Below are 14,903 nucleotides of genomic sequence, written 5' to 3'. Positions count from 1 at the left end.
GCACAGAGCAGCCCGTTCTCGTCCTGTTTCCACGAACGTCTTGGCTTTTTTTGATGGAGTTTGTACGTTTATATGCCGCTTAGAGTAGGAAAACAACCTCGCAGGTAAACTGGTCCCGAGTTGCGAAGGGCTTTACACGCTGGTAGTGACACCTTGAACCTTGAAAACATCAAGAGTCTAGGTCGGAACAGACGGTCCTTCAGATGTTCAGAGCTCATCATGTTTGGTGCCTCCAGCTAATTGTTACGTTATATTTATAATATAATAAATTTGCTTCCATCAAATTACGAAGCCACAGTAAAGCTTAAAAACTTCCCTGTACAAGGCTGCCTTCAGGTGTCTTCTAAAAGCCCGCGCCGTTGTTTATTTCCTTGACATCTGATGGGAGGGTGCCACTACCGAGAAGGCCCTGCCACCTCTCGTCATAGCTGCCAACCGTTCCTTATTTGGCGGGAAAGTCCCTTATCCCAGCGCCGTGTCCCGCTGCTGTCCCTTATTGATGATGTCCCCTAAATTTCCTGGGTTTCAAAGGAAGCAGCTCCTCTCCCTCCCTCGCTGCCGGTCAGGGAGGAGGGAGGTTCCAACTGTGTTGCTTGGCTGCGTTGCTCACCCAATAAGGAGTCTAAGAACGACTGGGGGGTGGAGCTTGCATGCCTTGTGCCGATCAAATCGGCCATGTTGCCTAGGGACTCGCCTTTGCTCAGCGCTTCCCAGCGGAGAGGTGACGTGGTTTTCCTTGCTGCATCCCCTTTGCCGGGTTGCTGCGCTGTGGGAACCACCGCTTGAGGCTTCGTTTGGCTGTTGGCTGGGCTTTCTGCCTTTGGCTCGGAAACTTGAACATACCTGTGCTTGGAAAATCCCTTATTTTGGCTGCTGAACCCTTATTTTCGAGGCTGCTGGTCCCTTATTTTCAAATCTGTAAGTTGACAGCTATGCCTCACGTCTCGCAGAGACACAACCACCAGAAGACACACACACACATCGAGCTAGACCTCAGTTGTCATTGTGATTTTTTATTCTTTTAAGAGTGGGAAGGACTTTGTCTGCTCTCCCTGAGCTTCTCCGAGAAAGGGAAGGGGGCAGAGGTGTAAATAAATGAAACTAAAGCAGTAATACCTTCCAGGTAGAGAAAGCAGCCACCCCCGGTTTGAAGTCCAGCACCCCGACTTCCCAAGGCGAAGGGACGGTGCCGGGATCCTCCAGCAGTAGCACGCTACAGCTCCGTCCAGGGGTCGCAAAGCAGACGGTGGAATCTCTCGGTAATTTGGGGGAGACCGGAAGCGGGTCTGTGATTTGGGCGGGGCAGAGTGGGGAGGTGTGTGAACTGCTGTCAAACTGGCCTTCAAGTCCTTTTGGCTTTTTCTTGCTATAGAAATAAGGTTGTAAGGCTGTCGTCACGCTGCAGTTCCTGCGGCCGCCAGTAGGGGGCCACCCCAACTCCAGTGTGATAAGCAGCAGGCGGGAGAGAGAGAAAGCAAGCAGGGCAGGGAGCCCAGGCGAACTTTTTAATGGAGGCGGAGGCACTGCGAAGCTTGCAGAGCCTCTGTGTGCTTCACAGAGCAGCAAAAGAGCTTCACACGAACAGCTTGCTAAACTGCTGTGTGAAGCACTCGCCAGATTAAACCTCGCCATGTTTAATGGAGTGCATATTATTATATCCTAATAATCCATTGTGGGACGCGGGTGGCGCTGTGGGTTAAACCACAGAGCCTAGGACTTGCCGATCAGAAGGTCGGCGGTTCGAATCCCCGCAATGACGGGATGAGCTCCTGTTGCTCGGTCCCTGCTCCTGCCAACCTAGCAGTTTGAAAGCACAAATTGCAAGTAGATAAATAGGTACCGCTCCGGCAGGAAGGTAAACGGCATTTCCGTGCACTGCTCTGATTCGCCAGAAGCGGCTTAGTCCTGCTGGCCACATGACCCGGAAGCTGTCATGTGGCTCCCTTGGCCAATATTATTATTATTGGCTCCCTCGGCCAGTAAAGCGAGATGAGCGCTTCAACCCCAGAGTCGGCCACGACTGGACCTAATGGTCAGGGGTTCCTTTACAGCGTACAGCTTCCGGGTCCTGTGGCCAGCATGACTAAGCCGCTTCTGGCAAACCAGAGCAGCACACGGAAACGCTGTTTACCTTCCCGCTGGAGTGGTACCTATTTATCTACTTGCACTTTGACGTGCTTTTGAACTGCTAGGTTGGCAGGAGCAGGGACCGAGCAACAGGAGCTCACCCCGTCACGGGGATTCGAACTGCCGACTTTCTGATCGGCAAGTCCTAGGCTCTGTGGTTTAACCCACAGCGCCACCTGTGTCCCATCCCTTTACCTTTATCTCTCATCTATTCCTTAAACCTTTTCTTCCACTTCAGCCCTGAGCCTGCGAAATCCACTCACGGTCCAGAGCTCCTACCAAGCCGCCTTCAATGTGGCTCACGCGTCCGTCAACGGCGACATGGCGAGCGCGGGGCCTTACGCGGGGCTGCACTTGGTAACCCCCCAGCTCAATGGGGCGGCGGTCGTGGGGGCCGCCAGCTACGGGCGCTCCCCTCTGGTGAGTGTTTCAGCCATTGCCGCTTAGGGAAACGAGAGGGGTCTGCCCTATGCTGAGCCAGACCCTTGCTCCATCTAGACCAGTGCTGCCTACACAGGTTGGCAGCATCTCCCCAGCATTTCAGGCAGGGGGAACGTGCTCGGCCCAGCCTGTAGATGCTGTGGGTTGAGACTGCCAATGAGCCACCGCACTTCCTCAAAGCAAAATGCAAGGTTCCAGTCCTCAAGTTTCTGAACGAAAGCTTAAGTCCTACCTGAGTCGAATCCCATCTAGACCAGTGCTGCGTACACTGGCTGGCAGCAGCTATCCAGCCTTTCAGGTTCCAGCCTTAGCCGAACCCAGAGATGCCAGGGAGTTGCACCCGGGGCCAGCTGAAGACTGGCCACTCTGCCACTGAATTAAAACCTTCCACCTAAAACTGAAAAGTGTCTGGTCTTCATGGTTGTGAAATCGAGGGCGGATTGAAGTAGCAGCAAATGATTTATTTCTTGAGAAGTGGCAGGTGACCATCTCTCCATGGGAAGAAGCCTTTTTCGTTATCCTGCATTTGTAAGAAACTGATCTTTTGCTGTGGTGGCGCTTTGAATCTCCCTGCTTATTTCGGCACCAGCTGAAAACATTTTCCCACCTGTTCAAGCCCAAACCAGGTGTGCAGAATATTGGCCTGTGTTGCAATCTGTTTTTGTACCTTATCATAGAATTGTAGAGTTGGACTGGATCACACCCCCTGCGATGCAGGAATCTTGCCCTGCTGGGTCGTTGATTCAAATCATTATCTGGATCCTTTAACTGTCACTGCTGAAGGAATGGGCTTCTGTGCAGGGACCCCAAATCCCCATTTTTCCTTTTCCAAGGGAACATTTCTATAATGCTTTAACTTGAGCTCTTGAGCCAAAACCCAGCTGTATAAACAAGTGCTCAAAGCTCCTTCCCTTATCAGTCCATGAAGGCTAGTAATGACGGATGGCCTTGTCCGTTCCAAAGTGGAACAGGGATGGCACGTCTGGGCCTTATCTTACGTCCTGACCACAAAGACGCACAGACCTAGTCCGGGAACAGCGCCAGAGTGTGTTCTTGGAGTTGGTGACCTCTTGCTCCAAGATAAGAGTATAAGAACAGGAATACCCTTTTATGGTCAGAAGTACAGGAAGCAATATTCTTTTATGGTTAAGAATACTGGAGCAGGAACATCTGTGATGTCAACCTGCGTGTACAAGCTGACGTGGCTGGATTCCTGGGGAAGGAGGGAGAGGGTGCCTGGAGGATATATATACTGCATGAAATTTCTTATTTCTTTGGACTTGCTGTGGACTCACCACGCAAGTGCCTTCTGCTATCAGGAGAGTAGAATAAAAGAACTCTTTCTCTGAATCGACCTTGGTGTCATTGGACTTCCTTCCTCCCGTCCGGGAGCAGCGCAGAGCCCACCAATCGGTAAAGTCTAATAAAGCTACACTGCGACAAGCTCCCTTCCCTACTGCTCTCCCAGAACCAGGAGAGGCATGAAAAGGGCAGAGGATAGGTTGGCTGACGCAGGCGCAGTCTCCAATTGCTTGGCAAAAACCCTGGAAAGGAGGGAACTATGGGGAGACGGGCGCTTCCAGTCCCGCCGACTGGTCTCCATGGAGAAAGACCTGCCAGAGATGAGCTGCTCCGCCCATTAGGCCATGACACTCTGCCAAATCTGCGTTTTTGCTAATAGAGAGTTTGCTCCCACTTTGAGTCACTGCCGGCTGGCTTTGTGAAATTCAAGTTGCTTCCTGTTAACCAAAGCAAATCCTCTCCTCTGGTCTGACCAGGTCGCCTATGACCCTCACTCTCACCTGCGGGTCCCGGGATTGTCGACAGGGATGCAGACAGGTGTGGCTTCAGCAAAGCCGTAAGTGATGGCGTGGGGGTCTGTGCGCGCAGCAAGGGGCGAATTTGGGGATTGAGGAGGGTGGCGTCCCATGGCCGAGCCTCGAAAGCGAAGCAGCGATGGCAATAAACGGTGTCTAAAAATCTCCCCCCTTGCGTTCCCATGTCTGAAGCTAACAGATTATTATTATTATTATTATTATTATTATTATTATTATTATTATTATACCCCGCCCATCTGGCTGGGTTTCCCCAGCCACTCTGGGCAGCTTCCAACAAAACGCTAAAATACAATAACCTATTTAAACATTAAAAGCTTCCCTAAACAGGGCTGCCTTTAGATGTCTTCTAAAAGTTTGGTAGTTATTTTTCTCTTTGACATCTGGTGGGAGGGAGTTCCACAGGGCGGGTGCCACTACCGAGAAGGCCCTCTGCCTGGTTCCCTATAACTTGGCTTCTCGCAGGGAGGGAACCGCCAGAAGGCCCTCGGCACTGGACCTCAGTGTCCGGGCAAAATGATGGAGGTGGAGACACTCCTTACTGGACCGAGGCCATTTAGGGCTTTAAAGGTCAGCACCAACACTTTCAATTGTGCTCAGAAACGTACTGGGAGCCAATGTAGGTCTTTCAAGACTGGTGTTATATGGTCCCGGCGGCCACTCCCAGTCCCCAGTCTAGCTGCCGCATTCTGGATTAGTTGTAGTTTCCAGGTCACCTTCAAAGGTAGCCCCACATAGAGCGCATTGCAGTAGTCCAAGCGAGAGAAAACCCTTGTGTGGACAGTTCTGTGTTTGGGTTTTTTGGGGGGTGGCAGAGAGGCCTGGAAAGGAGTTTACGGGGAAAGGGCTTGGCCGGCAGGGCAGGAGAGGCCTAGGCCACAACAGCGTTTTGCAAGGTCTCCCTTGTTTGGTGCAGAACTTTCCCGTAAGTCGTGCAGTTATTTAGCTCAATGGCGGCAAAGATTTTAGGGGAACGGCAGTTCACGGCGCCTTCCTAGGCCCCTGGAGGGGGGCCTCACCCAACAGGGAATGGCGGTCCGGGGTCTTTTTGCAAAGCCCAGGGGGCCGTTCCGTTCACCCCCAAAGCCTTCTCCCCGCTTCCCCCGCAGAGCGTACTCCTTCCACGTCAGCTCCGACGGGCAGATGCAGCCGGTGCCCTTCCCTCCCGACGCCCTCATCGGCTCGGGCATCCCTCGCCACGCCCGACAACTCCACACCCTGACGCACGGGGAGGTGGTCTGCGCCGTCACCATCAGCAATTCCACGCAGCACGTCTACACGGGGGGCAAAGGCTGCGTGAAGGTGTGGGACGTGGCCCAGCCGGGCGCAAAGACCCCCGTGGCACAGCTGGACTGCCTGGTACGTATGTGTGTGTGTGCGCGCGCGCACGTTGGTTTGCGTGACTCAGTTTCCCAAGTGCATCCCTAGGGTCTCCCAGGACCTGGGTGCTCTCATGGTCCTTGCAATATGGTTTCCTGCTGCGGCTGCCGTTTTTATTGCTTCCTGTCTTTTAAAAGAAATATATCACTATCATTCCTTCTAGCACTGATCTTCGGGAGTGAGTGCCAATCATTTCTCATTAAAAATGGCACTTTCCATGTGCAAGAAGGGGAGAAAACCCAAAGTTAATGAGGGATGGGCCTAGAATTATGACTTTCTGTTTGGGGTCAGGTCAGGGAAAGAGGACACGGAATGGAGTCTCGGACAAAGGGTGTGGCTGGCAGGCTGGAGCCCTGAGCAGAATCACTCCATTTGCAATTTTATATTCTAACCTAGAGTAAACCTTAAGTTGCTTAAAGGCTGGAATGGGGTCAGGTGGGGGTGGAAGCAAACATGGAATGGAGTCTCCAACAAAGGTTGTGGCTGGCAGGCTGCAGCCCTGAGCAGGATCACTCCACCTGCAATTTTATTTTCCAAGCGTGACTTAATAAACCTTTTGCCTATTCGGTTGGCCTAGAATTCAGGCGCGTGGGATATTTCTGTGCTGCGTGTGCTATTTCTATCGCTTACGAAAGAAACTGGGAATATCGCCATTCCCTCTAAAGTCGAATCCCGAACGCCTTGCAAGTCGAACCTTTCGGCTCCCGAACGCCGCAAACCCGGAAGTGACTGTTCCGGTTTGCGAACGTTCTTTGGAACCCGAACGTCCGACGCGGCTTCCGATTGGAGCTTCCTGCGGCCAATCGGAAGCCGCGCTTTGGTTTCCGAACCTTTTGGAAGTCGAACGGACTTCGGAACAGATTCCGAGGTACAACTGTATTCGCAATCTTCAGGGGGGAGCGCTGATCGTTTTTGCCATTCCGAACGATGCCGACCGCTTCCTTAAACCTCTTCCTCCCTCGCCACAGAACCGAGAAAACTACATCCGGTCATGCAAGCTGCTCCCCGACAGCAGAAGTTTGATCGTGGGTGGGGAGGCCAGCACCCTCTCCATATGGGACCTGGCAGCGCCGACTCCCCGGATCAAGGCGGAACTGACGTCCTCTGCCCCGGCCTGCTATGCCCTCGCCATCAGCCCCGATGCCAAGGTCTGCTTTTCTTGCTGCAGCGATGGCAACATCGTGGTCTGGGACCTCCAGAACCAGACCCTTGTTAGGTGAGTGTTACCTGCTGGCAGTCTGTCCAAGGAGGCGGGTGGGTGTGGAGGATTTTCTGGTCCTGAATGGGGCAACTGTGCTCCTGAAGGACCAGGTGCGCAGCCTGGGAGTCATTTTGGACTCACAGCTGTCCATGGAGGCGCAGGTCAATTCTGTGTCCAGGGCAGCTCCATCTGGTACGCAGGATGAGACCCTATCTGCCCATGGACTGCCTTGCCAGAGTGGTGCATGCTCTGGTTATCTCCCGCTTGTGTGTTATCTCCCGCAGTGTGCTCTCCGTGGGGCTACCTTTGAAGGTGACCCGGAAACTGCAACTAATCCAGAATGCGACAGGTAGACTGGTGACTGGGAGTGGACACCAAGACCACATGACACCAGTCTTGAAAGACCTATATTGGCTCCCAGTACGTTTCCGAGCACAATTCAAAGTGTTGGTGCTGACCTTTAAAGCCCTAAATGGCCCAGTATATCTGAAGGAGCGTCTCCACCCCTATCGTTCTACCAACCAGACACTAAACAACCAACTTTGGAAATTACTGCTTTAGTGGGACACCTGCTTCAGAAAAAAGGCCTTTTTGCCAGCAAAAATGTCACCCTTTTGTGATGACCCCTGAGTGTTGTTGTTTAGTCGTGTCCACCTCTTCGTGACCCCATGGACCAGAGCACGCCAGGCACTTCTGTCTTCCACTGCCTCCCGCAGTTTGGTCAAACTCATGCTGGTAGCTTCGAGAACACTGTCCCACCATCTCATCCTCCGTCGTCCCCTTCTCCTTGTGCCCTCCATCTTTCCCAACATCAGGGTCTTTTCCAGGGAGTCTTCTCTTCTCATGAGGTGGCCAAAGTCTTGGAGCCTCAGCTTCAGGATCTGTCCTTCCAGTGAGCACTCAGGGCTGATTTCCTTAAGAATGAGGAGGTTTGATCTCCTTCAGTCCATGGGACTCTCAAGAGTCTCCTCCAGCACCAGAATTCAAAAGCATCCATTCTTTGGCCATCAGCCTTCTTTATGGTCCAGCTCTCACTTCCATACATCACTACTGGGGAAACCAGAGCTTTTACTATACGGACCTTTGTTGACAAGGTGATGTCTCTGCTTTTTAAGATGCTGTCTAGGTTTGTCATTGCTTTTCTCCCAAGAAGCAGGCGTCTTTTAATTTCGTGACTGCCGTCACCATCTGCAGTGATCATGGAGCCCAAGAAAGTAAAATCTCTCACTGCCTCCATTTCTTCCCCTTCTATTTGCCGGGAGGTGATGGGACCAGTGGCCACGATCTTAGTTTTTTTGATGTTGAGCTTCAGACCATATTTTGCGCTCTCCTCTTTCGCCCTCATTAATTTGCCAGTCAGGGGTTCTGAGCATAGCTGTCAACGTTTCCCTTTTTTAAGGGTAATTCCCTTATTCCGAATAGGATTCCTTGCAAGAAAAGGGAAAAGTTGACAGCTATGGTTCTGAGTGCTTTCAGAAAATAGCACCTGGTGCTTTGAAGGCCCAAAGTTCAGCTGTCTATTGGGCCTTCAAAGCACCACCGCTGTGTGAGACCCAGCGGATCGCTTATTTCAATGTGTCTAATCTGTCATTCCTGGAATATTGGGTGACTCTCCTTTTATCTTTTCCTTTCCAGGCAGTTCCAAGGCCACACGGACGGCGCCAGTTGCATCGACATCTCGAACGACGGCACCAAGCTTTGGACGGGAGGCCTGGACAACACCGTGCGGTGCTGGGACCTCCGCGAAGGGCGCCAGCTCCAGCAGCACGACTTCACCTCACAGGCATGGGGAGGGGGGCAAAGGAGGGGGCAGAAGGGGGAGGAGGCTCACCTGGTTGAAGTGGGTGTGGCCTCTGGGCAGCCAATGATAGACGCAGCCTCCCAGAACCCTCTTGAAAAAGACATCTGTGTTAGCGTCTATCGCTTTCTTGTGGCGGTGAGTTCCATACGTTAACGAGTCCTTGTGTGAACAAGGACTTCCCTGAATCTCTTACCAATTTATAGATTTATGAACAAGGGAGAAAAAGCTTTCTCTCTTCTCTTGGCACTGGGCATAACTTTATACATATCACATCATTTTTTAAACAAAAAATAAATGCCTTTTTTTGTTGTTTTCAAAATCCTTTTTGGCATGGGGAGGTGCTAAATCCTGGGGGATTTTTCTGCCGTCTTTTCTTTAGCTTAAAAACAATAATAACGAGGGCTAGAAACTTGGGTGCATGTGTGAGAGAAATCACTGTGTCCCGGGCAACCGAAATAATTACACAATCCGCCCAGCACTTTCCATTTTTGCTTCTCGCCTCCATCCGCGTTGCAACTAGAACTGAGGACTAAAACTTGGTGGGGGCTGAAATTAAGGCAGAGGCTTGCGGAACCCACGGGACTCTGGCCACCGCTCGGCCACAACCCTGGCGCATGCCCTGCTTTCAGTTCTCTTCCCTCTGAGCCCATCAGTGATGACTGGTCTCACTGAAGCCCTGATTGGGCGGGAGGCAGGGAGCTGACCAGTAGGTGACGCTAAAGCTGTTGTTGTTGTTGAGTCGTTTAGTCGTGTCCGCCTCTTCGTGTCCCCCTGGACCAGAGCACGCCAGGCCCTCCTGTCTTCCACTGCCTCCCGCAGTTTGGTCAAACTCATGCTGGTCGCTTCGAGAACACTGTCCCACCATCTCTTCCTCTCTCGTCCCCTTTTCCTTGTGCCCTCCATCTTTCCCAACATCAGGGTCTTTTCCAGGGAGTCTTCTCTTCTCATGAGGTGGCCAAAGTACTGGAGCCTCAGCTTCACGATCTGTCCTTCCAGTGAGCACTCAGGGCTGATTTGCTTCAGAATGGAGGGGTTTGATCTTCTTGCAGTCCATGGGACTCTCAAGTCTCCTCCAGCACCAGAATTCAAAAGCATCCATTCTTCGGCAATCCGCCTTCTTTATGGTCCAGCTCTCACTTCCATACATCACTACTGGGAAAACCATAGCTTTACTATACAGACCTTTGTTGGCAAGGTGATGTCTCTGCTTTTTAAGATGCTGTCCAGGTTTGTCATTGTGGAGCTAAAGCTAGTGGCAGGCAGAGCCACTTCCTGACAGGTTGAAGTGAGTCAGGCTGGAAGTAGGTTTTGCACTGCTCCATTTGCCCTGATGGCTCAGCCGCCACTGTCTCCCATCTCCCCCCCCCCCACTCTTGTCCTTCCAGATATTTTCCCTGGGTTACTGCCCCACGGGGGAATGGTTGGCGGTCGGTATGGAAAGTAGCCACGTCGAAATCCTTCACGTCTCGAAGCCCGAGAAGTACCAACTCCACCTCCACGAGAGCTGTGTCCTCTCCCTCAAGTTCGCCTCCTGCGGTAAGCCTGGGGTTTCTGCTAAAATTATTATTATTGTTGATTTATGTACTGCCCTTCATCACAGGGTCTTGGTGCGGTTCACAGAATAAAATCACACAAGAGACGTCGTGGTTTGTACTCTGGACAGCTCAAATTGCCAAGTGCAGCTTTTAAATCGGGGGAGAAGGTAAAGAGTAGACAGGTCCTTCTACAGGATAGGGCCCCTTCCAGCCGTAGCTGTCAAGCGTCCCTTATGTGGTGGGAAAGTCCCTTATCCCAGCGCTGTGTCCCACTGCTGTCCCTTATTGATGGATGTCCCTTAAATGATGTCCCTTAAATTTCAAAGGAAGCAGCTCCTCTCCCTCCCTCCCTGCCGGCCAGGGAGGAGGGAGGCTCCAGCTGTGTTGCTTGGCTGCCTTGCTCACCCAATAAGGAGTCTAAGGACGACGGGGGGGGTGGAGCTTGCGTGCCTTGTGCCAATCAAATCTGCCGCCTTGCCTGGGGACTCGCCTTTGCTCAGCGCTTCCCAGCGGAGAGGTGATGGTGGTTTTCCTTGCTGCATCCCCTTTGCCGGGTTGCTGCGCTGTGGGAACCACCGCTTGAGGCTTCGTTTGGCTGCTGGCTGGGCTTTCTGCCTTTGGCTCGGAGGGGCTCAGAAGTTGAACATACCTGTGCTTGGAAAATCCCTTATTTTGGCGGCTGATAACTTATTTTCGAGGCTGCTGGTCCCTTATTTTCAAATCTGTAAGTTGACAGCTATGGTCAGATGAGATTATTCTCTTTATTGAGAGGCAGCAAACAGCCTGTTTCTCCCCCCTTTACAGGCAAATGGTTCGTGAGCACTGGGAAGGACAACTTATTGAACGCCTGGAGGACGCCCTATGGGGCCAGCATATTCCAGGTAAGAGAGCGGCAGGGTCAGGCCGCTGATGGGTGAGAGAGGAGACCTATGCAGAGTGGCTGTGGACCAACAATTCATTTATCCGTAAGAATTGGTGGTAATTCGTCTAGCTTCCGAACGCACATCCCTTTCTCCGATCAAATAAGTTGTCTGGAGAGTTGTTGATTTTTCTAGACAGGGGTAAGCAAACTAAGGCCCGGGGGCTGGATCCGGCCCAATCACCTTCTAAATCCGGCCCGCGAATCAGCGTGTTTTTACATGAGTAGAATGTGTCCTTTTATTTAAAATGCATCTCTGGGTTATTTGTGGGGCATAGGAATCTGTTCATTTTTTCCTTCAAAATATAACCTGGCCCCCCACAAGGTCTAAGGGACAGTGGACCGGCCCTCTGCCGAAAAAGTTTGCTGACCCCTGTTCTAGACGGTCAAGGGTCCAGAAACCGAGCCTGATGAGGAACGGTTGAAGGAGCTGGGTATGTTTAGCCTGGGAGATAGAGGAGATAATGAGAGCCGCCTTCAAACATCTCCAGGGCTGTCGCGGGGCGGATGGAGAAAATTAGTTTTCTTCTGCTTCAGAGGGCAGGACTCGAACCCACGGCTTCCAAGGATGGTTCCAACTAAACATTAGGAGTAAATTTTCAGCACAGGGAAAACGGACTCCATCGGGAGATGGACTCTCTCCTTCCTTGGAGGCAGAAGTTCAGTCGATGCTTTAGCTGAGATTCCTGCATTGCAGAGGGGTTGGGATGGATGACCTTTGGGTTCCTTCCAACTTTTTTGCTTCCATTTTTTCCCCTAGCATTTATTGGAGGGTTTTAGTTTTTAAAGTTTTGTTTCCTGAGGTTTGGGGCGAGAAAGGTGACCTCCTGCTCTCGTGAAAACCAAACCTGGCCTCGTTTCAACACCAGCAGCCATACTGGTGACTGGGAGCAGCCGCCGAGACCATATAACACCAGTCTTGAAAGACCTACACTGGCTCCCAGTACGTTTCCGAGCACAATTCAAAGTGTTGGTGCTGACCTTTAAAGCCCTAAATGGCCTCGGTCCAGTATACCTGAAGGAGTGTCTCCACCCCCATCATTCTTCCCGGACATTGAGGTCCAGCGCCGAGGGCCTTCTGGCGGTTCCCTCGCTGCGAGAAGCCAAGTTACAGGGAACCAGGCAGAGGGCCTTCTCAGTGGTGGCGCCCGCCCTGTGGAACGCCCTCCCGTCAGATGTCAAAGAGAACAACAACTACCAAACTTGTAGAAGACATCTGAAGGCAGACCTGTTTAGGGAAGCTTTTAATGTTTGATGTACTACAGTATTTTAAATTTTTTTTTGGAAGCCGCCCAGAGTGGCTGGGGAAGCCCAGCCAGATAGGCAGGGTATAAATAATAAATAATTATTATTATTATTATTATTATTATTATTATTATTATTAACCCTTTCTCTTCCCCTCCCTTTTTTAAAAAAACAACCCACACTTTCAGTCCAAGGAATCTTCATCGGTCCTCAGCTGCGACGTTTCCACCGACGACCAGTTCATCGTCACCGGTTCCGGAGACAAGAAGGCGTCCGTCTACGAAGTGATGTATTGAGGACAAGCCGGCCTCCTCGCCGAAAGAGAGAGGGGCAGATGAGCCCCACAGTGTCTCCCCACCCCCCCAGCCAAAGAATACACTTAAACTTAGCCTGGAGAGCAAAGTTGGACCTCCTTTCTCCTGCTAAGCACGTTCCTTTCGTGGATGAGGGTTTGTGTGTGTGCCTGCGTTTGGGGAAAGAGACGCGGATTTCAGAAATAGGACTCTGCTGCTGCTTTTAATTCTCCCCGATCTGATTTTTTTATTTTTATTTTTTTCCGGTGGGGTCAAGAGGGAGTAGGGTTGTCTCTTTCCCCCCGCAACTCACTCTCTCCTTAATTGTGTGTTCAAATCTAAACTGTTTCTTGTGTGTTTTGATCTCTTTTTTTTAGAATCTTTAAAATAAAAATAAAAACGGGATGGGTTGTTTTGTGGCACAACTTGGCTTCTGTTCCTTTTGTTTGGGAGATTTTCTCTCTGCCTGTCTTCCTCTCTCTCTGTCTTCCTCTCTTTCGTCTTTTCTGTCTCCTTCCTTCCTTCCCTGGGGAGTTTCCAGGGAGAGAGGGACAGGTCTGAAGGTTGTTTTCCAAACGACGGGATGCGACTTACCTTTAACATCAGAATTCTCTGCGCTGTCAAGAAACATCATCTTCCCATGCAAGCGAGAGAACATACCGTATTTTTTGCTCTAGAAGACTCACTTTTCCCCTCCTAAAAAGTAAGGGGAAATGTGTGTGCGTCTTATGGAGCGAATGCAGGCTGCGCAGCTATCCCAGAAGCCAGAACAGCAAGAGGGATTGCTGCTTTCGCTGCGCAGTGATCCCTCTTGCTGTTCTGGCTTCTGGGATTCAGAATATTTTTTTTCTTGTTTTCCTCCTCCAAAAACTGGGTGCGTCTTGTGGTCTGGTGCGTCTTATAGAGCGAAAAATACGGTATATTGTGGTACAAGGTTCTTTTCCAGACGGGTAGAGACATTCAAGGAACGTGGCTGGGGCATTTGCCCTGGGGTACAGTCCCCAAGGGCCAGACAAGAGAGATTTGTGGCCCTCTGGCCCCCTGCTACCCCCCCCACCCCTAAGGATGAGTGCTTATAGCACCCTGTGGAAATGAGAATGGATTTTACTGCATTCCCCTTCAAGGCGAGATTGCCCAAATAGACAATCGGTTGAGGCACCTTGTGGACTCGGCTCTCGTGGTCTGTGCCAGAGAGCACATGGAAGGTAAGGTAAAGGTAAAGGGACCCCTGACCATTAGGTCCAGTCGTGGCCGACTCTGGGGTTGCGGCGCTCATCTCGCTTTACTGGCCGAGGGAGCTGCCGTACAGCTTCTGGGTCGTGTGGCCAGCAGGACTAAGCCGCTTCTGGCGAGACAGAGCAGCGCACAGAAATGCTGTTTACCTTCCCGCCGGAGCAGTACATATTTATCTACTTGCACTTTGATGTGCTTTCGAACTGCTAGGTTGGCAAGAGCAGGGACCAAGCAACGGGAGCTCACCCCATCGCGGGGATTCGAACCGCCGACCTTCTGATCGGCAAATCCTTGGCTCTGTGGTTTAACCCACAGCACCACCCGCGTCCCTTGTGGTCCCGGCTCTCGTGGACAACCCAATAAATTTGGGTAGAAATGGGGCTCCAAACCGTGCCACACGGGGTTGCAGATTATTCAGTGTTTTTTGGGCGCACGGATCAAACGATGCTTCTCTTTGTAGACCTGCTACTTCCCTAACACTTGAACGTTTCTTTATTTTTTGGCCGCGTCTGCCTTGGGACGCGGGTGGCGCTGTGGGTAAAACCTCAGCGACTAGGACTTGCCAATCGCATGGTCGGCGGTTCGAATCCCCGCGGCGGGGTGCGCTCCCGTTGCTCTGTCCCAGCGCCTGCCAACCTAGCAGTTCGAAAGCACCCCTGGGTGCAAGTAGATAAATAGGGACCGCTTACCAGTGGGAAGATAAACGGCGTTCCTTGTGCTGCACTGGCTCGCCAGATGCAGCTTGTCACGCTGGCCACGTGACCCGGAAGTGTCTGCGGACAGCGCTGGCTCCCGGCCTCTAGAGTGAGATGAGCGCACAACCCTAGAGTCTGTCAAGACTGGCCCATACCGGCAGGGGTGCCTTTACCTTTACCTTTATAACTCTGCCTAGT

General features: G+C 51.8%; 1 protein-coding gene across 5 annotated transcripts in view; it reads left to right on the top strand.

Annotated features, from left to right (window-relative positions):
- Nucleotides 1-13,202, top strand: part of LOC114588386 (transducin-like enhancer protein 1) — a 40,510-nt gene extending 27,308 nt beyond the window's left edge. For all 5 annotated transcript variants that reach the window (XM_077921930.1, XM_077921929.1, XM_077921928.1 and 2 more), the window contains 9 exons: nt 1,124-1,259; nt 2,366-2,547; nt 4,347-4,426; nt 5,513-5,762; nt 6,752-6,999; nt 8,620-8,767; nt 10,171-10,321; nt 11,125-11,201; nt 12,673-13,202. In XM_077921930.1, coding sequence (XP_077778056.1) covers nt 1,124-1,259; nt 2,366-2,547; nt 4,347-4,426; nt 5,513-5,762; nt 6,752-6,999; nt 8,620-8,767; nt 10,171-10,321; nt 11,125-11,201; nt 12,673-12,780 — 1,380 coding nt within the window. In that variant the 3' untranslated portion in view covers nt 12,781-13,202. The remainder of the gene's footprint in view (nt 1-1,123; nt 1,260-2,365; nt 2,548-4,346; nt 4,427-5,512; nt 5,763-6,751; nt 7,000-8,619; nt 8,768-10,170; nt 10,322-11,124; nt 11,202-12,672) is intronic.
- Nucleotides 13,203-14,903: the final 1,701 nt, after the last annotated feature.

Source organism: Podarcis muralis, chromosome 18, assembly GCF_964188315.1.
Source record: "Podarcis muralis chromosome 18, rPodMur119.hap1.1, whole genome shotgun sequence".
Lineage (NCBI taxonomy): Eukaryota > Metazoa > Chordata > Lepidosauria > Squamata > Lacertidae > Podarcis > Podarcis muralis.
This window is presented reverse-complemented; position numbering and strand designations above follow the sequence as displayed.